General features: G+C 45.4%; 1 protein-coding gene across 1 annotated transcript in view; it reads right to left on the bottom strand.

Moving 5' to 3' along the window:
- akap1b (A kinase (PRKA) anchor protein 1b) overlaps positions 1–26,696 on the bottom strand; it is a 69,748-nt gene that overhangs the window by 29,397 nt on the left and 13,655 nt on the right. The window contains exon 2 of the mRNA XM_078548149.1: positions 1,701–3,590. Within this exon, the coding sequence (XP_078404275.1) occupies positions 1,701–3,570 (1,870 nt within the window). The 5' untranslated portion in view covers positions 3,571–3,590. The remainder of the gene's footprint in view (positions 1–1,700; positions 3,591–26,696) is intronic.

Here is a 26,696-nt window from a genome sequence, read left to right as displayed (position 1 = left end):
CCAGGTGTCTCTGCTCTTGCACACCCTTTAGAATAGTATTCTTTATTTTATACTGTCTCTCCATGTTCTTCGTACCCAAATGTATCACCTCACACTTCTCTGCATTGAACTTCATCTGCTACTTGTCTGCCCACTCTGCCAGTGTCCTTTTAAGGTTCTACACTGTCCTCCTCAGTTTACAGTTCTTCCAAGTTTTGTGATGTCCTTGAACTTTGGAAAAAAATTGAATTCGTCGCATGCTGTTTCTGTTGGCAAGCATGCAATCTAGTGGTGTAGCTCACCTCATTTATAGGCACACACACTTGGTGCTGTTCCTGGCATGCACTCCTGCATTCCTCATTGAACCATGGTTGGGTCCCCTGGTTTGATGGAAATGGTATAGAGTGAAGGATACGCTGGGCCATGAGGTTACAGATTGTGGTTGATTACAATTCTGATGCTGACCACCCACAGTGCCTCATGATACCCAACTCTGAGTTGCTAAATCTGTTCTGAATCTATCCCAATTTCGAAGTGTCAAACAACACAATGGGGATACCCACAGCATGAAGACAGGACTTTGACTCCACTAGTCTGTGCTGCCCAATACTGGTCATAGAGGTACATCTGTGACAGGTAGATTGGTGAAGATAAGGTCAAGTAGTGTTCATCTTCTCACTACCTGCTGCAGAGTCAGTCTGGGAGATACATCTTTCAGAACTTGACCAACTCGGTCAGTAGTGGTACCCCCAAGCCACTCTTGGTGATGGGCATTGAAGGCCTCCACATTCTGTTCTTCCTGCCCTTAGTACTACTTCCACATGGTGCTCAATGTGGATGAGTACAAGTATGTGATAATCAGGTTTCCTTGTCCATGTCTGACCTGATGCACTGAGATTTCATGGAGTCTGGGGTCAGTGCTGAGCACTCCCAGGGCCACTCCCTCCCAACTGTATACCACTGCGCCGCTACCTTTGATGTGTCTGTCCTTACAGTGGGACAATACACACAGAGGGATGGTGTAGAGGAATCTGCAATGTGGCTGAAGGATAGGATTCTGGGAGTACGACTATGACAGGCTGTTGCTTCACGAGTCTGTGGGACAGCCCTTCAGGTTTTGACCCAAGCCCTGGATGTTAGCGAAATGGCAATTTGTAGTTGAGCACAGGAGTTGAATGCACCATGAATTGGCAATTATACACCAATTCCCAGCAGCTTCGCTCATTAACACTAAAACTGGGTAAGCAGTGGGTGAGGAAGAGGGAAGACAGGTGTTAACTGAAGGTATTATTTTCTCAATTTGAAGAGGAATTAAAACACATTTCACCCAACATAGTGTAACAATATGTTGGGTTCACAAGCAGCATTAGCAGAAACCACACAGCAGATTGCATATCTCTACGGCTTAAGGTGAAATCAAGCTACTGTTTTGAAAATACTCCTAGGCGTTAGTGTCTTGTATTGGAAGCGGAGTGAATTCTCATTTGATAATTTAATTTAGGGGCCAAATGTAAAAGTTAAATCTTCATTCTAACTGGGAGTTGGTTAAGCGGTTATGACATTTCCTCTATCTTTTGCAATGGAGACATTCCCAAGATGGTTAGTGTGTGTAGGTAACACTTCCCTGGCCCCCCACCACCCACCCACCCCCCGCCCCTACTCATGGCACATTTTACACTAGGGGAGTCTGTTCACATATTGTACAGTTGTTGCCATTTTACCTCCAGAATGATCAAACTCCATTTCAAGCAGCATTTGGGCATTCCCATCGGCACCTTCTTCTGCTCGCCCGCCGTTGGCGTATGTCAATTTAGTCCCCTGCTGCCCCAGAGGTCTGCGCCTGGGTTTTGGATCCTGCTCAAGGGAGCTTCCTCCAGTCAGAGAGTTATGTAGTGCATCTGTTTCCTGATTTTCGAGCGTATGTGCTACCGTGGTATGCAACAGGTCTTCTCCTCCTGACCCATCCGAGTGGCAAACACTACATCCAGAATCCTCTGCTGTTGCATTCAACTCCTCCGAAGGCTCATTTGTAGTAGGTTGCAGCTCCTCAGTGAAGGTCTGACTCTTGTCCCTGTGTGCAGCTATAACACAGTCCCTTGGGACACTCTCTTTCGCACCAGGCTCTCTCGGTGCCATTTTGGGCTCCGTAAGCTTTTCCTCGCAGCTCGGTTCAGAGTTAACTCTGGTCACCAGGCCATTATTCAAAGCATCTTCGTGGTTTACTAGGCTGTGTAAAGTCACACCGAGTCCTGCTAGGTCCTCCCCACCAGCCCCATCCTCCGAATGGCAGCCAGAGTCCTCTGCTGTCAGGCTGGCTTCTCCCAAAGGCTTCCTGGACACAACAGAAGCAGGGAGTTCTGCAGCGAACTGGTGTCGCTCACGCTCACAATCCAATTCGGTAACATCTCCAACAGCCCCCTCCTTCGGGAGTGCCACCTTCTGGGTGACATCTGTCTCAGACACAGAGTGCTTCTTTTCACTGGCCTGCCTCGCTTCACCTACTTGCTCGCTGCCCTGAGAATCTTCAGCTTGAGATAATACAGGCATATCGACAGCGGGGCTTACTAATTTACTTCCTGTCTCTCCAGCTCCGCACACCCCTCCCGTACAGGGATCAAGCTGTGAAGAGTAGAGTTCCTGCTTTGCTGCTGTTATGACCTCCGAGATCAAACCGGCAGCCGCCTCCTCGATCGCATCCAGGTCCACACCTTTTTCAGTCGGATCCGCAGGCAAGCCATTTTTGGTGAAGGAAGCTTCTTTAAGAGATTGGCTTTCCTGCTCGGACTCTTGGCAAAGACCAGCTGGAATCAAGAACGGGCTGATGCTTACATTGCTCAGTGTGGTCTTGAAGCATGGGGGCTCTGACAGGTTGCCAGCATTTTCACCCTCTGGTTCAGGCCTTTCCATGCTGTGACGATCAGGCACCGGCTGCTCGCGTTCTGTAGAAGCGGCTGAACTGAGGTTTGGTAAAACATTGTCCTTTTCCCCTTCTGCTTCCAAGCTAACGGAGGAGCTCGGAACAGGGAAAGGAGTGGGGGATTTGACCATGGTGCAGACTGAAAGCTGCCGGGTCTCCATGGGGTCAATGCTGATTTTATCCATCATTTGATGGAGGTAGCTTTCCTTCTCGACCTTGGGTGATGTCTGGAGGGGACCTTGCACATTGGACATGAACAGAACCTCTTGAGATCGGGGCGAAGGGTCCAGAAGCACCTTTCGAGCATCCTTCTCCACCTTGGCTTCAAGGCCATCCTTCAACAGGCACAAGCTGCTCCCAGTCGTATCCAACTGCTCTAAAGCTTCAACCTGTACAGCCGGCACCAATTCCAGTGGCTTGATTATGCTTTCACCCTGGTTTTTCTCTCTGGCCTGTGTTAATTCAGCCACTGTACCAAAATCCTGATGATCGTCCGCAGCCACATGATGATCACCTCCAGCCTTGGTGATCGATTCTGGTGCAGCGGTGAGCTTTGCCTTGCCGTGGCTGCTTTCTCGACCTCTTTTCTTTCTGGTGATGTACCACCACCAACCAAGAAGGGCCAGCACCCCAGGGAGGGTGTAAGGAAAAATTGTACGGAATCTCAGAGCCATCGTGGGACCTCGTCACTCATCTGAAAAAATGAACATTTGTAAACCGTCAATACATGCAACTGTTCATGACTGTGCATCATTGCATTATAGTTGATCGCAGATATACACATGCAACTCTGGACGGACCAGTATTGAGATTAGAACTCAATTAAACCCATGCAGGGAGATAAAGAGAAGCTGCCTTGTTAGAGCTAACTTGCCTCATGGCCTTCCACCGACACAGCCTACAAGAGTCAATTTTCTTTTTTTGGAAAAGGGTGTGGGGGGGGAAGAAGAGAAGGATTAAATTGCAGCCATTCGCTAGTTACCTTGTGCCAAGCTCAAAAATAGACCCCCATTGCACTGCAAAAGCCACGACTAAAGAGAACAATGTGCATAAGGACAAAACACACAGACAGACATTTTACTTAATCTTGCCCATCATGGCTGCTCGAACATAGCTTGATCTAAACACCAAGGATGGGTAACTTCAGTAGTTGCCTAATAAAGTCATTTGCCATGGAACAATAGAACACAAGGGATTCTCTGCCAACTGGCTCTCTGCCCTTTGAGTAAGAGCTGACAAGAGGTGCGGAGGTTACTGAATACAGTACTGTGCAGCTACTCAAACAATTCCTAATGAGCATAAAGCTCTGTGACAATTTTCTAGGGTGATGACCCTTTGAAATAAGAGTTTATTTTTGGAAACGGCGCAAAAGAGGGTTTTGTTTCCTTGAGACCATTAAAGAAGAGTTTTTTTTTGACGTGCACTTCCGCCCGTGCGCAAGGGTAGAAGGCTGACCTGGAGGTTCCCAAGGTCCTCTTACCCTGATTAATTGGAACACTGTCAACAATCCACAAGGAACATCAGCCTAAGTGCAGAAAAGTAGCAGCTAACTTTCTATGCCATTGCTCGAGGTCTGGAACATATTTAGTCTATTGTGCAAATAGCCAGCTACCCATTGTTGTACCACTGCCCTTGGAATGTAACAATGGGTAAATTGCATGCTGCGGGTTAATATTGCCTTTAGAAGTTTGCCACCCAGAAAGAGACAGCAGATGTAATTCACAAAAATAACCTAGGTCAAATGCAGAAAAAAAAAGGTCTTTTGGATGGGATCCAAGGAATGGAGTTTGAAAACCTGGGCTTTGGATTCATGTAAGCTCTTTCAGCTTTGTATCTCCAGATCTCCCAACTATGATCCCTCCTTGAAAAGGAGAGACGTGTAAACATAAACGTGGGATTAACAAAATAGTTCCTTTTTTTTTTAAAAAAAAAAGAATTGGAATAAACCCAAGTAAGCAGAGAAATTTGAAATAACCGCAAGGGGAAAAAAGTGGATTGATATCTCTTGCCAGAATGTTCTTTGGTTTGGAACCTACCAAACTTCCCATCGCTTGCTTGGGGAGGGGGGGGGAGGTGACGTGCTCAGGATTACTCCGTGCAATGAGCAGGAATCGAAACAAGCTCCTCCAGGAAGTGTAATGAAGAGAGTCAGAGAGAGCAGGCAGGCCCCTTTGTCACTCTGCACAAAGACAGGTCTGCAGGGGAAAAACCAAGCTTCAAACACTGCCACTGGGTTATGTAAGAGGAGGGTTTTTAATTTTTCTTTTAAAACTTCCAATAATAACGTCCAGGCAGTTTCCTCGATAGACACCACTCCCCTGAGTACCACCTGCAGACAGGGCAAGTCTGCTCATATTAAAAACAGGCACCCAGGGGAGGTTCCAAATAGCTGCAATTTCCTACAAGATTGGCTAAACTTCAAAAAGTAATTTGTTGGCTACAAAGTCTTTAGGAAAGGCATTACATGAACTCTGCATTTCGCTAATACAACATAATCTCTGTACAAAGCAAAAAGGCAGTTACTCTCCTGAAAGAACCAGGACTGGGAGAGATCATCAGTGGCCTGAAAAAAAGAGTGGCACGGAAATAAAAAAAAAAAGGGGCAGAGTCACTCAAAATGATGCAAGTGAAATTTAATAGCCGTGGTTTATACATCCAGGAAGCTGTACACAGATCAAGTACTGGTTTGTTAGAGGGTCGAAAGAGCAAGTTTAAAGTGCGCACAGCCCCCTCCTCCTTAATAATGGAGAAACAGTAATTCAAGTCTCATTAATCCAGAGATCATACGAAGAGTGACCCAAGTTGGACTAAGTTACGCAGAACGTTTTCAAAGCAGCAGTGAAAAAAAAAAAATCAGGTAAAAGGAGGAGTCATTACGGTTAATTACTTGAGCTTCGTTCTGTTGTGCTATTTCAATTACACCGAAGGAGGTTCAGTTTATACATCCATGGTATTAAGACCAAGTCCCACTTTATGCTCCCAATTGTGAGTTAGAATTACAGAAAAGAGTCCTGGCTCAAACAGAGGTGCGCCTGCTTTCAATACCAAATCTGGAGCCAAATTAAAGAGGGTAGGTAGATAAATTTTGCATTCAAAATAATTACAGGTTTAAGAAAATCCACTGGCTTGATAAAGATGCGAGTCTGTACAGAAACACACCACAAACTTCTGATAAAATGCAACCAAGTTCAAAAAGGCAAGAGCTGTGAATGAAACTTCCCCGCGAATCTAGGCTCATTCATCATTCCTAACCTCACTAATTTACAATGGTTCTGCTCCAATCACGCAGGGTCTCCATTTTTAAAATTCTCATCCTGGTTTTCAAATCCCTCCCCGTCTCTAGTCTCGCCCAACTCTTGTCACCTCATACACAGGATTTTAATTGTTGCACCTTCAGCTGCCTGGGCCCCAAGCTCTGGAATTCCCTCAAACCTCTCAGACACTCTACCTTCCATCAAAACCTCCCTGACCACACTTTTGGTCAACTGCCCTCAAAGCTCATGTGCCTAAGCATAATATAATGTTCCTGTGAAGGCCTTGGAATGTTTTATTATTTTAAAGGTGTCACATCAATACAAGCAGTTGTTGTAGGTGTTATGCTCAGGCAAAGTTGTTTTGCTGAATGACCAGAACAGCTTGAAGGGGCACAAAACTGAGGACAGTTCCACTGGGGTGCACTGTTGTCTCAACACATTGATGGGTCTGTTTTGCATGGAGTTTCCACCACCCTTTCTACTGGCGAGCACAGAACAGATTAGTGGTCTGCCTGGATATATCAGTCATAGTAAATTCCACTCTTCGGGCCATGCTGAAGGGAGAACATTGAACTAGACTACTACACATCGCAACTCACCTCAGCTGATAATAAAAGAAGAACGTACCTCTGTGTGGACTTATGCCCCACTCTGGGGCTGGAGCACAAATCTAGACAGGCACCAGTATCGCACTCCCCTAGTATTAGCGGAGATACCATGGGGTGTTAAAATGGAGACAGTGTCCTACCGGCACAGGAGGGTGTAAAAGTTCCCACGACACTGGCAGATCTCCCTATTTCTCTTGGCACAATGTCCCTCCCTCAAATACTCCAAGTGACTACGCAATCAACTCATTTACCACTTGTAGGATCTCAGTGTGTAAACCGACCATCTGCATTTACCTATATAGATAACCACATCTCAAAATAAAAGCAACTCGTTGGACGCAAAGTGCTTTGGGAATGTGAACATAAGGCACGGTGTGTAAAAAAAAAAAAGTCTGCACTCCCCTAGCCCATTCTGTGCCCTTGATTGTAGTCCGTGGGCTGAGGTTACTATTTCATCTGAGAAAAACCGTTCGAAGCATTTTATTAATGGAAACCCTCACATGCTTAGTCCCAAGACTGTCAGCAATACTCTGGGCAGCAAGCTAAAAAAGGACACACATTCCTTTCCCTTAAAGGAGAGAGACACAGCACTGCTGGGCTGAAGCAGATGACAAAATGCTCGAGGGGCAGGTTGCAGAGTTTTACACATTGCTTCTAAAATAAAAAGCCACATGCACCCCACCCAAACAAACCTTTAAAAGTTAAAAAAAAAACTGCAGACGCTGGAAACCTGAAATCAAAAACAGAATGCCGGAAAAACTCAGCAGGTCTGGCAGCATTTGTGGAGAGAGTAAAACAGAGTCAACGTTTCGAGTCCATGACTCTTCTTCAGAGTTTTTGCTATCAGGCAGTTTCAAGAACCAAGATTGCATTTTTTTTTTACAATTTGCACCTAGAAATTTGTTTGCGACAGTATTTATATCATCAGTAAATCTATGTCCGCCCTCACCCTACATCTTCTGAAGGAAAGCTGTAGCCCACGGCCCAGTGTGCTCGAGTTTACAAGTCTCAAACACTGGGAAAGCTTTGCCTTAAGAAGTTTGTGGTGTAGCACAGATAATCCCAGTGCTCTGTGACTAAAGGCACTTCACAAGTTACAGCATCATAGTGGCAAACTGCTTTCAGTTCGGAGCATGAGAAGATATTTACAGTGTCGGAACCTACTCACGGAAACGCAATACCTAGCCCCCCCCTCAAACACCAGCTTCAAATGCCCTCGAGTCGGGCAGTTGTGTAGCCAGCCACCATCTGTGGTGACACAGCCCTCACTTGGAGAATTAGCTACTCCTCTCAGCTTTCAAAGAGCCTCACTGGCTGTTGCTATGTAAAGTAACAGTCAAATGCTCCATCACAAAGCCAAACATGTACCGTACGGTGTATGTTTAAGACCAGGGAGCATCCAGACTGCAGTGTAAACTGAGGCAAGGCAGCTACACTTAAAAAAAAGGCAGTCAAGAGTCAATTTATGGAAAATTTAGTTACTGAATCACAACAAGCTCCATAAGGTCAAAGAGGGAGACAAGAGAATAAAGTGTATGCAGTTAATTAATTATAAATGATGTAACCCATGTCACTTGCAGAAGGACAAGGTTGAAAGTAAACATTCTGCACCATACTAGTCTCAAGATTAAGAGGCTGTAATTAATAGAAAGGATGGTAAGGTCTGGTGTTAAGGTCCCTTGAGTAACAAGCTTGACAAATAATGGTGCAAGTAAATACATTTAGGCTGACTGCACATTGGTAAAAGTGACCCGAATTCACAAACAACATCAAGGTCTAAAAGCAGGATTCGTTACCCAGAGTCGCAAATTAAACAGCAAATTAACCTTGCTCTTTATCAAAGGAGAAATACAGCAAATATTCAAAGCACACAACAGATCCATCAGCAAAGAATTAATGGCTTTATGGGATACCAGTCACGGTTCAGCAGGTAACACTCTCACCCGAACCAAAGCTGTGGGTTCAAATTCCAATCCAATGAGGTGAATGCCAAATTCAGGTTGACACTCCAGTGCAGTACTGAGGGAATGCTACACTGTAAGGAGGTGCTATCTTTTGACGTTAAGCCAAGACCCTGTCTGCCCCAGCCACAGTACTTTGCTTTTAGCCCCCCATGAGTGGATGTAAAAGAATCCCACGGACACTAATTTCGAAGCAGGCTTCAGAATTTATTTATATCTGGCTGCTTGAGCCATCCAATATCACCTACAAATACACTTGACTGGCGAGATGGGCAAGGTGCCCACTGCAGCCCACAAAAAAATCACACAAAAAACAGGTCTATCTAGTCATTATCACATCGCTGTCTGTGGGAGCTTGCTGTGCACAAATTGCCTGCCGCAATTCCCACATTAAAAACAGTGACTAGGCTTCAAAAGGTGCTTTATCGGGGCTGTAAAGCACTTTGGAGAAGCCCGGACATCACAAAAGGCCCTATATCCCAATGCAACCCTTTTTGCTGTTGTGCCAAAAGACCCACAACCAAAGCCCGAAAAGACAGGCTAATGTTTTTTTTTTGTTACGCGATTTGTCAGAGCAGTACAAATACTAAATTAATATTTTTTTAAATTTACTGCCAATGCCGGGAGGTCGGCTCTTATTTCCGGCATTTGCCGTTTTTTTCCCCCCTGCAAAACGTACACGTTCAGCAGGAGGTTTTACAACTGGAGCATCGAGAATAGCCAGGAAGCAGCTAGGAATCACGACTAACCCAAACATCGGAGTGAACCAAACATTAAAAAAGGCGGATCTGCTTGGGTAAAAATTGGCGTCTTAAATTCACTTCACAGCTACAATCCCACCAGACAAGCCAGCTCAAGAGGGGAGGTTTCAAATAACTTTGGATAAAACTGGGTTTAAATAATTTAGTTCTTATTGATCAGGTTTCAAGCTTATACCACCAATGCTAGCAAGCCATTTAGCAAAAAAGGTAGCTGGGGGGGGAGAGCATTGAGGAGGAGGGAGAGAAAAGGAAAAAATTTTTTTTTCAGTAGCTCTGTTATTCTCCTGTTGAGGTTTCCACCTTTGCCTTGTCACCTCACACTCTGCAGCAGGACCACATCCCATCAAAAAGTTCTTTCGATGGAGTTTGGTTTAAATACCAAAAAGGAAGGAAGCTGCAACCTCAACCACTTAATATCGATGCCACTTTTGTTTGAAGGGGAGTTTTAAAAAAAATAGGAAATGAAGCACTTACACCCAGTGCTTGTATTAATGAGACAGGTGGTAAATCTCTAAAATCTCCCACAGCTCCGGCCTCAACAGCATTCTGTTCTGTAGCTGCTGGTTGCCCACTGTTTAGTCCTGGGCACCACACCTCTAGAAGAACATTCTGGCCTCTGAGGACATGCAGTGCAGATTCACCAGAATGATACCAGAGCTACAAAAGAATTTAAATTACAATGACATGTTGCATAGGCGTGTACTCCCTCGAGTATAGAAGATTAAAGGCCAGGTTAATTAACATTATGATTAAAGGGTGTAGGGAGAGAAAAAAAAGGGTATTTCCTCTGGTGGGGGAGTCCAGACCCCAGGGGGCAATTGGAGCTGTTCAGCAGTGATGTCTGGAGGCACTTCTTCACAAAAGGACACTATGATATTCCTCCACAAAGCTGCTGAGGTTGGGGAGTCAATGGAAAAGGTCAAAAACCGAGACTGATAAGATTTGTTAGGCAGAAAGGGATTGAAGGATTTAGTTTATTCTTTCATGGGATCTGGGTGTCGCTGGCAAGGCCAGCATTTGTTGCCCATCCCTAATTGCCCTTGAACCGAGTGGCTTGCTGGGGCCATTTCAGAGGGCATTTAAGAGTCAAAGCACATCGCTGTGGGTCTGGAGTCACATGTCGGCCAGACCAGGTAAGGGTGGCAGATTTCTTTCCCCAAAAAGGACACTAGTGAACCAGATGGGTTTTTACAGTGCTGGTTTAATGCTCACCATTACTGAGATTAGCTTTCAATTCCAGGTTTTATTAATTGAATTTAAATGCCACCAGCTGCCAGGGTGGAATTTGAACCCATGCCCCCAGATCATTAGGCTGGGCCCCTGAATTACTAGCACAGTGACTTTACCACTGTGCCACCATCTCTGCTAGTCCCCTAGATCAACCATGGTTTAGCTGAATGGCCAAACTGGCTCCAGGAGCTAAATGGTCTACTGTTCAGAGATCACCCACTAAGGTTGAGTTAGGGGCGGTTTGTGTGCACCACAAACTTTTAATTATATAGTAAAATTGAACAGTCAGCATGAGCAGGCCCAGTTTAAGGCAATGTTTCAAGACTTCAGTGGCACAGAGTGATGGCTTGGCCACTGTCTGGAGAACCTCTCTTCAATTCCCTCCCACGCATGTTTAAAAGTCCTTGGAGCAAGAGCTCAGACCAGCAATCTTTTCCTTGCCATGCTCCTGTAACTAGGTCAAGGCTGAGGTAACTTGCTGGCAACAGCCTTGAGGGAGAGTATGGGGAATGACCACTGACTGAAGACAACCTGCATGTGAAGGAAAACAAACAACTGCAGCACAGTTTTCATAAACTAACGAAAGTACTTGTGGCAATGACCAAAAACGATGAACAGACAATGTCCATTAACTGAAGCAGCAGCACTCAAAAATATCCTCCAGCAAGGATCAAAAAGCTGCTATAATTAACTAACCTAGAGAATGGAGGCTGGGTTTAAAAACAGCCAGCCTCACATCCATAACAGTTGTGCGAGGTGACGTACACACACTATTTAAAATGGGGGGGAAAAAAAACTGAACAAAAGTTCTCTTAAAGAGCAGACAAGACAAACGTACAAATAGTAAATGGTCCTTTAAGCCAACATTATACAAGGAACAAAGGAAGCAGTGCTACCAAGAGCTTTTCAGTACTGGACAGGACTAGGGCTGAGTAGACAGATGAATGGTCTCCTTTATGCTACATGATACATACACATCCATGTAATATATATTCTGTAAATCTATAACTTTTCATTTTTCACTGCTCAGATACAATTGTATGTTCATTATATAGCAGCTGGTTGAAACACATTGAGCACAGCACCTCCCAACCCTGTGTGCTGTCAGGCCTGAATATGGTCATGTTTGTGTATGAAAGCATGCTGAATAAGGACTTGAGAGTTTCGAGGATCGCACAGCTTGTTTATAGCTGACAACCAGCCGGAACAGGGTGCCTTTACTAACGTTGCTCCAGGCTTTGTCCATTTGCGACAGGATTACACAGCCTGAAATTAAATAGCAGGGGCCAGATCCTACAGGCCCAGGCTACAAAAAATAAAAATACACGGTCACTGGGAAAAGGGATGACTTTTTTTTTTCTCTTTTGGAGAGGTGGCTGGAATGGAGAAAGTTTAATCCAAATTCATTAAATATAAATGACGCATCTATTTAAAAGTTCCACATTGCTGCAGAATCCCCAAGTAACATCTGCTTCAATACCATCCAAAATTCTGCCAACAGGCCCATGGAATGTTTTTATTGTGGAAGAAATTTCCAACAGACTGAACCAGCTCAGGGTTCGCTGGCAAATCCAAGGTGGACACTGCGCAATCCCAATATTGTAGCTCGACTGATCCTTGTACACCCAGCACCACGCACCTAGAACAGAGAAATGTGCATTTATATAGCACCTTTCATGACTTCATGATGCCTCAAAGCAATTTACAACCGATGAAGTACTTTTTGAAGTTCAGTCACTGTTGCAATGTAGGAAACACGGAAGCCAATTTGCGCACAGCAAGCTCCCAAAGAATGTGATAATGATCAGGTCATCTGTCTTAGCAACGTCATTGGAGGGAAAAAAAAGTGTCTCCCCGGACATCTCTCAACAATGCTGTAGTTTCTTTGCCGTCCGCTGAAGAACAGGCGGGATTTCTGTTCCAATGTTTTGTCTGAAGGACGGCGCCTCCTACAATGCAGCCCAGTACTGAGCACGTGCTGCAAGTTGCCAGGGCATTCAAAAGCACTTTGTAGCTAACTAAGCACTATAAAAATATGTGGTCAGTGCTATCATTTAGGAAATGATTACCAGCTCATATCAATCTGAATCTTCAAAAATAGCCACATTGCTGTGGCACACTCTTCACCAAGAATGCCACTGGGGTACAATCCCAGTTCCAAACAATGTTGCTTCAACCCAATCATAAAAGTCAGCCACAACATATGGTGCTGTGAAACATTTAGATTAAGGAATCATATAGGGAATCAAAAACAACCACCAAATAGAGCAGAAATTTGTTAAAAATCCAGGTTTGATTTTAAGCATTTCAGCTCCCTTCAACAAATTAATATCACCATACAATGCATTAGATATTTTCAATTAAGCACTCTATGGGCATTTTAAAATCAATGCATATCTACTCAGGTTCTCAAGTACTAAATTTCCACTTCTGATGCTGTATTTTAAGTTTTGAATCAGCCCATCGAAGACAAATTGGGAACGAGCTCTTATCGACTCCAATCAGATCAGAGCCGAACGAGATCTCCTTCGGACTCTCCATCCCTCTTTTAACAAATTGCCTTCACGTTCACTCCTCTAATATTTAATTTATAAGCAAATATAACCACCAGTTACTTCCAAGGCCTCGACAACATTCAGGTCGATTAGTTTCAATCGACAGAACTATCGAAAACCCAGCCACAACTAGTTACTAGTGCAACAGGTACAAGGCTTGGCTAATGCACGTTGTAATCTCAATGAGATAAACACGCGGGTGTACAGTACTCTGCTGGGTGGAAGCCAAGTCCCTTAATACAACATGAGCTCTAACTGAGTAAATAGAGAGCCGTTGTACTCTCACTTGATTACAAAGTCTGTTATTGCGGCTGTAATCTTGTTGCAGCCATGAAGAGCTTTTAGTTTCCTTTTTTTTTAAAAAAAAAGCTGCACAGCCTAACAAGATCTACAACTGCAACCCCACTTGCACAAACACAAAGTACCTCAGCTGTAACGAGAATTCTCATCAGAGACAGTGATCCATCCTTTTCTCAGGTGCTGCGAGGTTTACTGTGCATTTCATCGCAAACGCTGCACAGAAAAAATTTCTATAACATTTTAAATCTGCAAGTTCCCGACAACCGCCACCCCAATACTGGGGGGGGATCATTCACCCATGCTTTCCGTTGCAATGGGATATGGCGATGGCAAAGGCAGAAAATAAATTGAAACATGGCTAAAAAATTGTTAAAACTCCCTGTTGCCTCTGGATGTGAGAGACTTGCTTTCCCCCCAACCCCCACCCCCATTTCAAAATGGTATTGGATTGAAAATCCAATTTTCAACTCCAGCCCAGCAACATATCCAGAATAAGCAGGGATACTGTGCACACGAGCTGGACAGCACATGCTTATGCCAACTCTGTAAAGAGCGTATTTAGCTGACCAATCCAAGCAGAACACAGCAATTGCAGACAGTCGACATCCGTTGGGTTTTGGCCACATTTTCAATGAATCAGTTGTGGCAAGTCACTCTGCAACTCATGCACAGTCCAATTGGCTGTCCAAACATCTCGTTTTCAGTTTGAGGAACCACATTTGCCACTCCAAATCAAATAAATATCATCGTCGCCACAGGCCTTTAGCAAGTTTAGGGAAGCTGGCCGCCATCTTCAGAAATGATTGGTTAAAATCCAGGTTTGACGAGTTGCTCAGGCCAGGCTTATGAAGTCCGACCACCTCCCTTGTTTACAGAAACAGGTTTAAACTGGAACGCTCAACACAGAGATGCCAAAGTTCCCTTTTATGCTATATGATCACTCGACAGGCATCCTGACCACTTCGTATGCAAACCCTCGGACCATGCAGATACTACTACAGGGATACTGGGCTGTCACCGAGACAGAGCTGGGTATTTCTGTTTAACATACTGGGCGTACTGCTGCAATTGGCCCTTGACCAAGGGGTGAGCATTGATACAACTAAGTTATTTTAATTTTGGGGGGGGGGGGGGGGGGGGGGGTGCAGAGAAGCAGGAGGAAAAGGAGTCAAGTGCCTTTAGTTACCTCATGTCTGCACACTCAACCCATCTAAAACTCAAGAGCTAACTACAGAATTGTGCAAGTGCCAGTGTGGACAAAAGCATAACCAGTCAAGTTTGGATCCAAGACAGTAGGGTGGGCAGATTGAGGGAATTAATTACTTGTATGAATGAACTGATCACAAAATACCCAACCTGCCATGGGTCAGCCTCAACAAGAGGGAGTAAAGAGATCCACGCCCGACAACCCCCACCATGCAGGTACTAATGGAATGGGAATAAACAAACATTGGAAGTGGTAACCCTCCATCAGTTTTCCATACTCGAAGCCAAGAAGCACTGGAGTCAATTGCAGTACCAAGTATACAGAGCTCCTGAGACAGCACTTTCCAAGCCCACGACCACTACCATCCAGAAGGACAAGGGCAGCAGACACATGGGAACACCACCACCTGGAAGTTCCCCTCCAACTCAATCACCATCCTGACTTGGAAATATATCGCCGTTCCTTCACTGTCGCTGGGTCAAAATCCTGGAACTCCTTCCCTAACAGCACTGTGGGTGTACCTACACCACATGGACTGCAGCGGTTCAAGAAGGCAGCTCACCACCACCTTCTCAAGGGCAATTAGGGCAGCTCACCACCACCTTCTCAAGGGCAATTAGGGCAGCTCACCACCACCTTCTCAAGGGCAATTAGGAATGGGCACTAAATGCTGGCCCAGCCAGTGATACCTACACCCCATGAATGAATAAACAAAAATACCCAACTAACTAGGCTTTCATTATCGGTTAAAAAAAAAAATCAAACTACCAGGGCATTTGTTAAAGCAGTTGAGTGAATATCAGCCTGGCCAGTATGGAGACTCCACATCAGAAGCCAAGCAGGAAAGTCTGCAAGCAATGTAGTCATGCAACCTGGAAGGACTCAGTTGAGTGGAGGCTGTTGGAGAGGCAAGTTTTTTTTAAAAAAAAAGATCAAGTTTAATAACGGGGCAGTGAATCAAGCTGAAAGTGGGTCACAGAGGGCAGCCTGCAGCACTGCTCAGACCAAAATAGGCAGGGGCACAAGTGCATGTGAAGGTCACCTCCCAAATGAGGAGCTACATTCTCCCACCCCTCCCCCATGACCCGATTTGCTCAGCTGCAAACGACAACAGAGCGCAGCTAAAGCGTTTAGAGCCGCAGTAACGATCCTGGAAGCTTTCGAGGACTCCTATCCAAAAAAAAAAACCAGCACCGTTAAAGGCCCAGAGTACAGCTGTAATATATAAAATGCTGGACGGTAGATGAAATGACTAACGCAGCAGGAAAGGGGTAGTTAATGTGGCTGCAGGACTGTTGTTAAACGCCAAAGCACTTCAACTTAGCTGAATTTTAAAGCGTTTAGGAAAATCATTGGTTAGGGCCCGGCTTGAAGTATCAGGTCGGAGTTTGGCACCACGCTTTCAGAAGGTTGTCAGGGGCAATGCTGCCAATGTGGCTGCTGGACTTCAATTACGCCTGCAGGCACTAGGAGAAGCTGGGGCTTCTGTCTGCCTTCAAGCGGAGAAGGTTGATACTTGCATAAATTCACAAAGGGTTTTGATACAGGAGTAAGGCAGAAACTGCTTCCAGTGACAGGAGCCAAAGGGCACAGATTGAAAAAGGCAAGGCAGAAAAAGAGCTAGAGGTGAAAAATAATTTATTTTAAAAATACACGGTGGGTTTAATATGGACGCATTGCCTGAAGGGGCAGTGGAAGCAGGTTCACTAACTTTCAATAGGAGTTCTGAAGTCATACAGACCCGGGACATTAACACTGTTTCTCTCTCTCTCTCTCTCTCTCCGCAGATGCCGTTAGACCTGCTGAGCTTTTCCCAGGAATTTTTGTTTTTATTTCACTAATTTCCAAATGGGAATTAAAGACCTGAAAGGAGAAAAGTGCATTGACTATCGAGAAGGGGAGGGAAGTGGGAATAACTAGAGAACTTTAAGAGCCAGAGTTACAAAGGGACGAATGGCCTTCTCCTGTATCGTTCTACAATTGTTTCACCAGCACAACTGTAACCTGTTCGCAATCAGATTTAGGGCACCATGTCGCAGAGGAAAATAAAAGTGCTCCTCAAATGAAATTATTTTTCCTTTTAAAAACTAAAACTAGACTGTACAGAAAACTGATTCTTTACCGGGCTGTGAGGATTGCCACTCAGGTGTTACTGATCCCAAATTAAAAGTTTTGCACAGTATGAATCTAACCCTTTGGATCCAAACGCCTATCGGAACACCTGACACACTTCAGCATATTGTTCCAGACGATTGATTCACTCATTTTCTGACATCTTTCTTCCTTATAAAGATACACCCCAACCAAGGACATTTTTTTTGGGGGGGGGGGGGGGGGGGAGGTGATGGCGTATTGTCGCTGGACTAGTAATCCGGAGACCCCAGGGTAATGCTCTGGGGATCCAGGTTCAAATCCCACCATGGCAGATGGTGGAATTTGAATTCAATATAAAAAAAAAACACTGGAATTAAAATTCAACGATGACCATGAAACCATTGTCGATTACTGCGAAAACCCATCTGGTTCACTAATGTCCTTTAGGGAGGGAAATCTGCCCTCCTTACCTGGTATGGCCTACGTGTGACTCCAGGCCCACAGCAATGTGGTTGACTCAAATGCCCTCTGACCAAGGACAATTAGGGATGGGCAATAAATGCCGGCCTAGCCAGCAATGCCCACATCCCATTAACGAACAAAAAAAAAAAAAAATTTGAACTGCCTTAGCAACTATTTGAAGGCTTTAGAGAGAGAGAGTACAGAAAAGATTTTTTAGGGATGAGGCGCTTCAGTTGCATGGACAGATTGGAGGCTGAGGCTGTTCTCCTTAGAAAAGGGAAGTCCGAGAGATTATTTGATCAAGTTATTCAAAATCACGAGGGGTCTAGCCAGAGTAAATTGAGAAATTGCTCCCATTGGCAGGAGGATGGAGAACTATAGGACACAGGTATAAAGGTAAATGGTAAGATGGGGAAAAACTTTTTACACAGCAAGTGATTAGGATCGGCAATGCATTTAAGAGTGTGGTGGAGGCAGATTCAATTATGGCACTCAAAAGAGAATTGGATCTGAAGAGAAAAAATTGAGGGCTACACTGAAAAGGCAGGACGAGTGGGGCCAACTGAGTTGCACTTGTAGAGAATCAACAGACAAATGAGCTGAATGGCCTCCTTCTACACTATAACCAATGATTCTAAGATAACCACGAAAGAGAACAAAATATAGCTGACTTGTTTGCAAATACAGGCTGTCAGCTTGCTTGGGCAGTTAGCTAGTTAATGCAGGTGTGCGCTGGAATGTGTGGGCTTTTGCTGTAAGGAGTCTCTTTGAAGTCACCACAATATGTGCCAAGGCACATGAAGCTAGACACTGGAACAGCAAGGAGCACTTGAGTTTCATTGGCATTTGTTCAATAATTCACAATGTTTAAGCCTTTAGCACGTTAACTTGGTTAATGTTTAAAATAGTGAAAAACTACAATTCAACTAAGAGTCCAAAGAGCCCCTCACCCCCCACCCCCCACATAATTTCACCACAACGTTCTCCACCTTCTTGCATATAAGAGGGAAGGTGTAGGCTCCAACCCAACTGCAAATCCCAGCCTGAACTCAGCTGGCCAAACTTAAACTGAGATTGCAGCAGGTCGCGGCGCAAGGGTAGGAAACTCCAATCATTACGCACACTCCAGGAGACTCAAACTGGGAATTGCAAATCATTTGAAACAACTAACCACAGTAAAATCAATCTTGCGATAAAAATCTCCCTTTATGTAGATGTGAAGAATAACCAACCCAATGGTTGTACAAGCATGAATAAAAAGTTAAATACCTGGAAAAACTCAGCAGGTCTGGCAGCATCTGCGGAGAGGAACACAGTTAACATCGAGTCCGAATGACCCTTCAACAGAACGAAGTAAAAATAGAATAGAGGTGAAATATAAGCTGGTTTAAGGGGGGAGTGGGACAGGTAGAGCTGGATAGAGGGCCGGTGATAGGTGGAGATAACCAAAAGATGTCTCAAACAAAAAGGACAAAGATGTGTTGAAGGTGGTGATATTATCTGAGGAATGTGCTAATTAAGGGTAGAAAGCAGGACAAGCAAGGTACAGATAGCCCTAGTGGGGATGGGGTGGGGGGGGGGGGGAAGGGATCGAAATAGGCTAAAAGGTAGAGATAAAACAATGGATGGAAATACATTTAAAAATAATGGAAATAGGTGGGAAAAGAAAAATCTATATAAATTATTGGGGAAAAAAAAGGGGGTGGAGAAATCGGAACGGGGGTGGGGATGGAGGAGAGAGTTCATGATGCTATCTTGACTCCATTCTCTCTCCCCTTGTCCAGTCCCTTCCAACCTACATCCGTGATTCATCTGACACCCTACATCATATCAACAATTTCCAGTTCCCTGGCCCCAACCGCCACCTCTTCACCATGGACGTCCAATCCCTCTACACCTCCATCCCCCACCGGGATGGTCTGATGGCTCTCCGCTTCTTCCTCGAACAGAGGCCCGAACAATCCCCATCCACCACTACTCTCCTCCGTCTGGCTGAACTTGTTCTCACACTGAACAATTTCTCCTTAAACTCCTCTCACTTCCTCCAAATAAAAGGTGTGGCTATGGGTACCCGCATGGGCCCCAGATATGCCTGTCTCTTTATGGGGTATGTGGAACATTCTTTGTTCCAGTCCTACTCCGGCCCCCTGCCACAACTCTTTCTCCGGTACATTGATGATTACTTCGGTGCTGCTTCATGCTCTCGTCTGGACCTGGAAAAATTTATTAATTGTGATTCCAATTTCCACCCCTCCATCATTTTCACATGGTCCATCTCTGACACGTCCCTTCCCTTCCCTGACCTCTCTGTCTCAATTTCTGGTGATAGACTGTCCACCAATATCCATTACAAGCCTACCGACTCCCACAGCTACCTCGACTACAGCTCCTCACACCCCGCTTCCTATAAGGACTCCATCCCATTCTCTCAGTTCCTTCACCTCCATCGCAACTGTTCTGATGATGCCACTTTCAAAAACAGTTCCTCTGACATGTCTTCCTTCTTCCTTAACCGAGGTTTTCCACCCACGGTGGTTGACAGGGCCCTTAACCGTGTCCGGCCCATCTCCCGCGCATCCGCCCTCACACCACCTTCTCCCTCCCAGAAACATGATAGGGTCCCCCTTGTCCTCAATTATCACCCACCAGCCTCCGCATTCAAAGGATCATCCTCCACCATTTCCGCCTACTTAATGTATGCATGATGCCACCACCAAACACATCTTCCCTTCACCCCGCCAGCTGCATTCCGCAGGGATCATTCCCTCCGGGACACCCTGGTCCACTCCTCCATCACCGTCTACACCTCAATCCCCTCCCACGGCACCTTCCCATGCAACCACAGAAGGTGCAACACCTGCCCCTTTACTTCCTCTCTCCTCACCGTCCAAGGGCCCAAACACTCCTTTCAAGTGAAGCAGCATTTCACTTGCACTTCCCTCAATTTAGTCTACTGCATTCGTTGCTCCCAATGCGGTTTCCTCTACATTGGAGAGGCCAAACGCAGACTGGGTGACTGCTTTGCAGAACACCTTCGGTCTGTCCGCAAGCATTATCCAGACCTCCCTGTCGCTTGCCATTTCAACACTCCACCCTGCTCTCAACCCCACATGTCTGTCCTTGGCTTGCTGCATTGTTCCAGTGAAGCTCAACGCAAACTGGAGGAACAGCACCTCATCTTCCGACTAGGCACTTTACAGCCTTCCGGACTGAATACTGAGTTCAACAATTTTAGATCATGAACTCTCTCCTCCATCCCCAGCCCCTTTCCGATCCCCCCCCATTTTTTTCCAATAATTTATATAGAGTTTTCCTTGCCCACCTATTTCCATTATTTTAAAATGTATTTCCATCCATTGTTTTATCTTTACCTTTTAGACTTTTTTGATTCCTTCACCCCACCCCACCCCCACTAGGGCTATCTGTACCTTGCTTGACCTGCTTTCTACCCTTAATTAGCACATTCCTTGGATAATATCACCACCTTCAACACCTCTTTGTCCTTTTGTCTGTGACATCTTTTGGCTATCTCCACCTATCACTGGCCCTCTATCCAGCTCTACCACCCCCCCCGTTAAACTAGCTTATATTTCACCTCTATTCTATTTTTACTTTGTTCTGTTGAAGGGTCATTCGGACTCGAAACGTTAACTGTGCTCCTCTCCGCAGATGCTGCCAGACCTGCTGAGTTTTTCCAGGTATTTTTGTTTTGGATTTCCAGCATCCGCAGTTTTTTGCTTTTACCTTAATGAATAAAAAGTTGTTTGCTGAAAGCGTTTCAGTGCCAGCCACTCAGGGCCTTCAGGTAAGTTAAAGTGTGTGCACTGATTAGAATTGGTTTCAAGGAATACATTTTCTCCGATCTTTCAGTTTAAGGTGAGCTGCACTTCCTTCTGGGTCAGATGGTTGAATTTGTGAAGGTCACAGTCTCTGGTCAAGGACGAGGATCTCAAACTGAAAAATCAGTGGTGCAAAGTAAAATTACTCAATGAGGAAGGCTGCCTCCTGCTGGGCGCATCTGGCAACAGCGCAGAGCCACAATGTGACAACTTTCAAAGTCTCACATCTCACGCACTGTACAGAACTGGTTTTTTTTCCGGCCTAGATTATAACCTCAATCATAATTGCAACTTCGATCTACAGGCAGTAATTTGTAGATCACCAAGTCCAAACATCAGTGCGGTTCAATGAAGCAGCCAGAAAGCCATGGGTTAAAGTCCCAAAGGCTCAAATGTGTAAGAATAGGGACCAACAGGGCCATTTCTTTGTTAATTATTCACTTACAGTTAGGCCAGCATTTATTGCCCATTCCTAACTGCCCTTGAGAAGGCAGTGGTGTTGAGCTGCCTTATTGAATGGCTGCAGTCCATGTGGTATATTTCCAAGTCAGGGTGGTGAATGGCTTGGAAGGGAACTTCCAGGTGGTGGTGTTCCCATCTATCTGCTGCCCTTCTTGATGGCATTGGTCATGGGTTTGGAAGGTGCTGTCTGAGGAGCCTTGGTGAATTCCAGCAGTGCACCTTGTAGACGGTACACACTGCTGCCACTGTGCGTTGGTGGTGGAGGGAGTGAATGTTTGTGGATGAGGGGCCAATCAAGCGGGTTGCTTTGTACTGGATGGTATCAAGCTGCTTGAGTGTTGTGGAAGTTCAGCTCTTTTGTCCATGTTTGAACCAAGGCTGCAACGAGATCAGAGGCTGACTGACCCTGGCGGGACCCAAACTGAGCAGGTCATTGCTAAGCAAGTGCCGCTTGATAGCGCTGTTGGTGAACCCTTCCATCACTTTACTGATGATCGAGAGTAGACTGATAGGGCTGTAATTGGCCAGGTTGGATTTGTCCTACTTTTTGTGTACAAGACAGCGCAAGAGAGCAGCAGAGAGATCAGATCCAGCGTGAGTGCGGGGAAGCTTCAAAAAGTGGCGTCAGCACAAAGGTGAGAGCTGATCGGTGAGTAGTGGGCAAGTGTTTTTCTCCAGTTTAAAAATAGATTAAGCTAAGGAAGGGTAAGGGTTCTCGTTTTTATTTAAAATATATAAATAATTTAAGTTTTTTTTTCAACTGTATTTAACTTAAAGGGCTTTTTTCAACTAGAAGCATGGCAGGGCAGCTCAGTCCCACGTCATGTACCACCTGCAACATGTGGGAAGTCCTAGGCACTCCTTGCGCTCTGGCTGCAGAGCATTCTAAAGGGGGAGGGCAAACAGACCGAGATCGTGGTACATATTGGTACCAACAACATAGGTAGAAAGAGAGGAGGTCCTGCAAGCAGAATTTAGGGAGCTAGGAAACATGTTAAAAAACAGGATCTTTGGGTTACTTCCGGTGCCACACACTAGTGAGTATAGAAATAGGAGGTTAGTCCAGATGAATGCATGGCTGGAGAGATGGTGGAGGGTGGGCTTTAGATTTCTGGGACATCGGGACCGTTTCTGGGGGGGGGGGGGGGGGGGGGGCAGTGAGACTAGTACAAGGCAGACGGGTTGCACCTGAACCGGAATGGGACCAACATCCTTGTGGGGAGGGTTTAAACTAACTTGGCAGGGGGATAGGATCCTGAGAGAAGGTTCAGCAGGGGGAGATGCACAGCCAAAATTAGAAGAGAGAGCAAGTCAGTCCGGAAGGCATAGAAATTATAGGCCAGTTAAGACTCAAGGGAGATTGGCAAGGTTGGATGGTATTTATTTTAATGCAAGAGTCTGACGAATAAGGCAGATGAGCTAAGGGCACAAATTAACACACGGAAGTATGATGTCATTGCTGTCACAGAGACATGCTTGAGAGAAGGGCAGGATTGGCAGCTCAATATTCCAGGAAATAGGGTCTTCAGGCGAGTCAGGGAAGGAGGTACCACAATATTGATCAAGGAATCAATTACAGCGGTAAGGGGGGATGACATTTTAGCAAGCTCCTCAAATGAAGCCATACGGGTAGAATTGAAAAACAAAAAAAAGAGCAGTCACATTGCTGGGAGTGTACTATAGGCCCCCAAACAGTCAGAGAGAAATAGAAGAACAGATATGAACACATTTCAGAGAAGTGTAAAAATAATAGGGTATTAATAGTGGGGGATTTCAACTTCTCCAACATTAATGGGTTAGTCATAGTGTGATAGGTTTAGAGGCAGCGGAATTCTTAAAATGCATCCAGGAGAGCTTTTTAAGCCAGTACGTAGAAGGTCCTACAAGGGAGGGGGCAGTCCTGGTCTTAATTTTAGGGAATGAAGCTGGGCAAGTGGTAGAGGTATCAGTGGGGAAGCATTTTGTAGGTAGTGGTCATAACTCCGTTAGCTTCAAGGTTGTTATGGAAAAGGACAAGGATGGGCCAGAAATCAGAGTTCTAAATTGGGGGAAGGCCGATTTTAATAAGGTCAGATATGATTTGGCCAGAGTAAACTGGGAGCAGCCACTTTTAGGTAAATCTGCATCAGAGCATTGGGACTCATTCAAGAAGGAAATAGGGAGAGTACAGGGCCAACATATTCCAGTAAAGACAAAGGGTGGGACCAATAAATCCAGGGAACCCTGGATGTCGAGGGATATACAGGATTGGATAGAGAGAAAAAGAGAGGCTTATGGCAGATACCGAGGGCTCAAAACAGCAGAAGCCCTAGAGGAGTATAGAATGTGTAGGGGGGAAAATTAAAAAGCAAATCAGGACAGCAAAAAAGGGTCATGAAAAAACATTGGTAGGTAAAATCCAAAGTTATTTTACAAGTACATTAAGGGTAAGAGAACAACTAGGGAAAGAGTAGGGCCCATTATGAACCAGTGGTAATTTGTGTGTGGAGCCAGAAGACCTAGGTCCAAATGAATACTTTGTGTTGGTGTTCACAAGTGAGAGGGACGACGTGGGTATGGAAATCAGGCAAAGGACTGTGATATAATTAAAGAAATTAGCATAGAAAGGGAGGAGGTTCCAAGTGGTCTGGCAGGCTTAAAAGTAGATAAATCTCCAGGCCCAGATGAATTGTATCCCAGGCTGTTGAGTGAGGCAAGGGAGGAGATAGCAGGGGAACGGGCAATAAATTTCAATACCTCTCTGGCCACAGGAGAGGTGCCAGAGGACTGGAGGGCTGTTATTCTGTGGTACTGTTTTTCAAGAAGGGAGGAAGGGATAAACAACAAACTACAGGCCAGTCAGTCTAACCTCAGTGGTAGGAAAATTGTTGGAAGCAATTCTGAGGGGCAGGATTAATCTACACATGGAGAGGCAGGGATTAATCAAGGACAGTCAGCATGGGTTTGTTAAGGGGAGGTCATGTCTGACCAATTTGATTGAATTTTTGGAAGAGGTGACCAGGTGTGTAGATGAGGGCAATGCATTTGACGTAGTCTACTTGGACTTCAGCAAGGTTTTTGATAAGGTCCCGCATGGGAGACTGATAATGAAGGTAAGAGCCCATGGGATCCATGGCAAATTGGATCCAGAATTGGCTGAGTGGCAGGAAGCAGAGGGTGATGGTCGAAGGGTGTTTTTATGACTGGATGCCTGTGTCCAGTGGGGTTCCACAGGGATCGGTGTTGGGTCCCTTGTTGTTTGTGGTATATATAAATGATTTAGACTTGAATGTAGGAGGGTTGATCAGTAAGTTCGTGGATGACACGAAAATTGGTGGGGTGGTAAATAGAGAGGAGGATAGCCTTAGATTACAGGGGATATAGACTGGCTGGTCAGATGGGCTGATCAGTGGCAAATGGAATTTAATCCGGATAAGTGTGAGGTCATGCACTTGGGTAGGACAAACAAGGCACAGGAATACACAATGAATGGTAGGACCCTGGGAAGTACCGAGGATCAGAGGGACCTTGGTGTGCATGTCCACTGGTCCCTTAAGATAGCGGGACAGGTAGGTAAGGTGGTTAAGGCAGCAAATGGGATACTTGCCTTTATTAGCCGAGGCATAAAACAAAAGAGCAGGGAGGTTATGCTGGAACTGTATAAAATCAGGATAGGCCACAGCTAGAGTATTGTGTGCAGTTCTGGAATCCGCATTATAGGAAGGATGTGATTGCACGAGAGAGAGTACAGAGGGGATTTACCAGGATGTTGCCTGGGCTGGAGAATTTTAGTTATGAGGAGAGATTGGGTAGACTGGGGTTATTTTCCCTGGAGCAGAGGAGATTGAGGGGGGACATGATTGAGGTGTATAAAATTATGAGGGGCATAGATAGGTTAGACAGGAAGGAACTTATCCCTTGGTGGAGGGATCAATAACCAGGGGGCATAGATTTAAGGTAAGGGGCAGGAGGTTTAGAGGGGAGGAGGGAGAATTTTTTCACTGTGGGAATCTGGAACTCTGCCTGAAAGGGTGGTAGAGACAGAAACCCTCATAACATTTAAGAAGTATTTGGATGTGCACTTGCGATGCCATGGCATACAAGGCTATGGGCCTAGTGCTGGAAAACGGGGATTAGAATAGTTAGGTTCTTGCTTGACCAGCACAGACTCGATGGGCCGAAGGGCCTTTTTCTGTGTAGACCTCTATAACTCTATGACTATGCCATAGCTGGGTAGGTGCCAGTGTTGTAGCTATACTGGAACAGCTTGGCTAGAGGCACGGCAAGTTCTGGAGCGCAAGTCTTCAGTACTATTGCTGGAATATTGTCAGGGCCCATAGCCTTTGCAGTATCCAGTGCCTTCAGCCATTTCTTGATATCACGTGGAGTGAATCGAATTGGCTGAAGACTGGCATCTGAGATGCTGGGGACATCTGGAGGAGGCCGAGATGGATCATCCACTTGGCTGAAGATTGTTACTGAGAGAACGCTGCATTGTCACAAGTGCTACTGAGCTGTTCATCACATCCAAGCAATCAGGGTAAGGGTCCTATTATGCCATCTTCTACGAAAAAGAGTTCTGTCCCATATTCCTTCCTCAACTGCTACCACAAAAAATATTAACCAAATCATTTATCATATTGTCGCTTGTGGGGCTCTGCTATGGCCAAATTGGTAGCTACCACTGTGAGAGTGGCTGCCCCAAAAGCAACATCAGCTGTGAAGCTGACAGCGAAAAGACAAAAGTCAGAGACACAGATACAAGCTCTTCATAAAACTGAGGTGAACATGGCGAACAATTCAGTTTACTGAACTGTCACAGCTAAATCTACATTAGGCAAAAACCCGAGAGTCAAGTTCACGGAGACCACTGGGCATCACCAGGCCGCTCGCAACGTACGTTTCTCCAGGCACTGAAGAGGGAGAGAATTAAAAGCTGCACAAACGGCCACACGCCATGTGGTACTTACGCACAAACCCTGATCATCACTGGGTGCAGCAGAGATTTCACCACACAACAGTGGGCAGGCTTCTCTGCCACCCCACCACATGCTGGATTTACTATAATAAAAACAGAAAATGCTGGGA

The sequence above is a fragment of the Cetorhinus maximus genome, chromosome 9, assembly GCF_964194155.1.
Source record: "Cetorhinus maximus chromosome 9, sCetMax3.hap1.1, whole genome shotgun sequence".
Lineage (NCBI taxonomy): Eukaryota > Metazoa > Chordata > Chondrichthyes > Lamniformes > Cetorhinidae > Cetorhinus > Cetorhinus maximus.
This window is presented reverse-complemented; position numbering and strand designations above follow the sequence as displayed.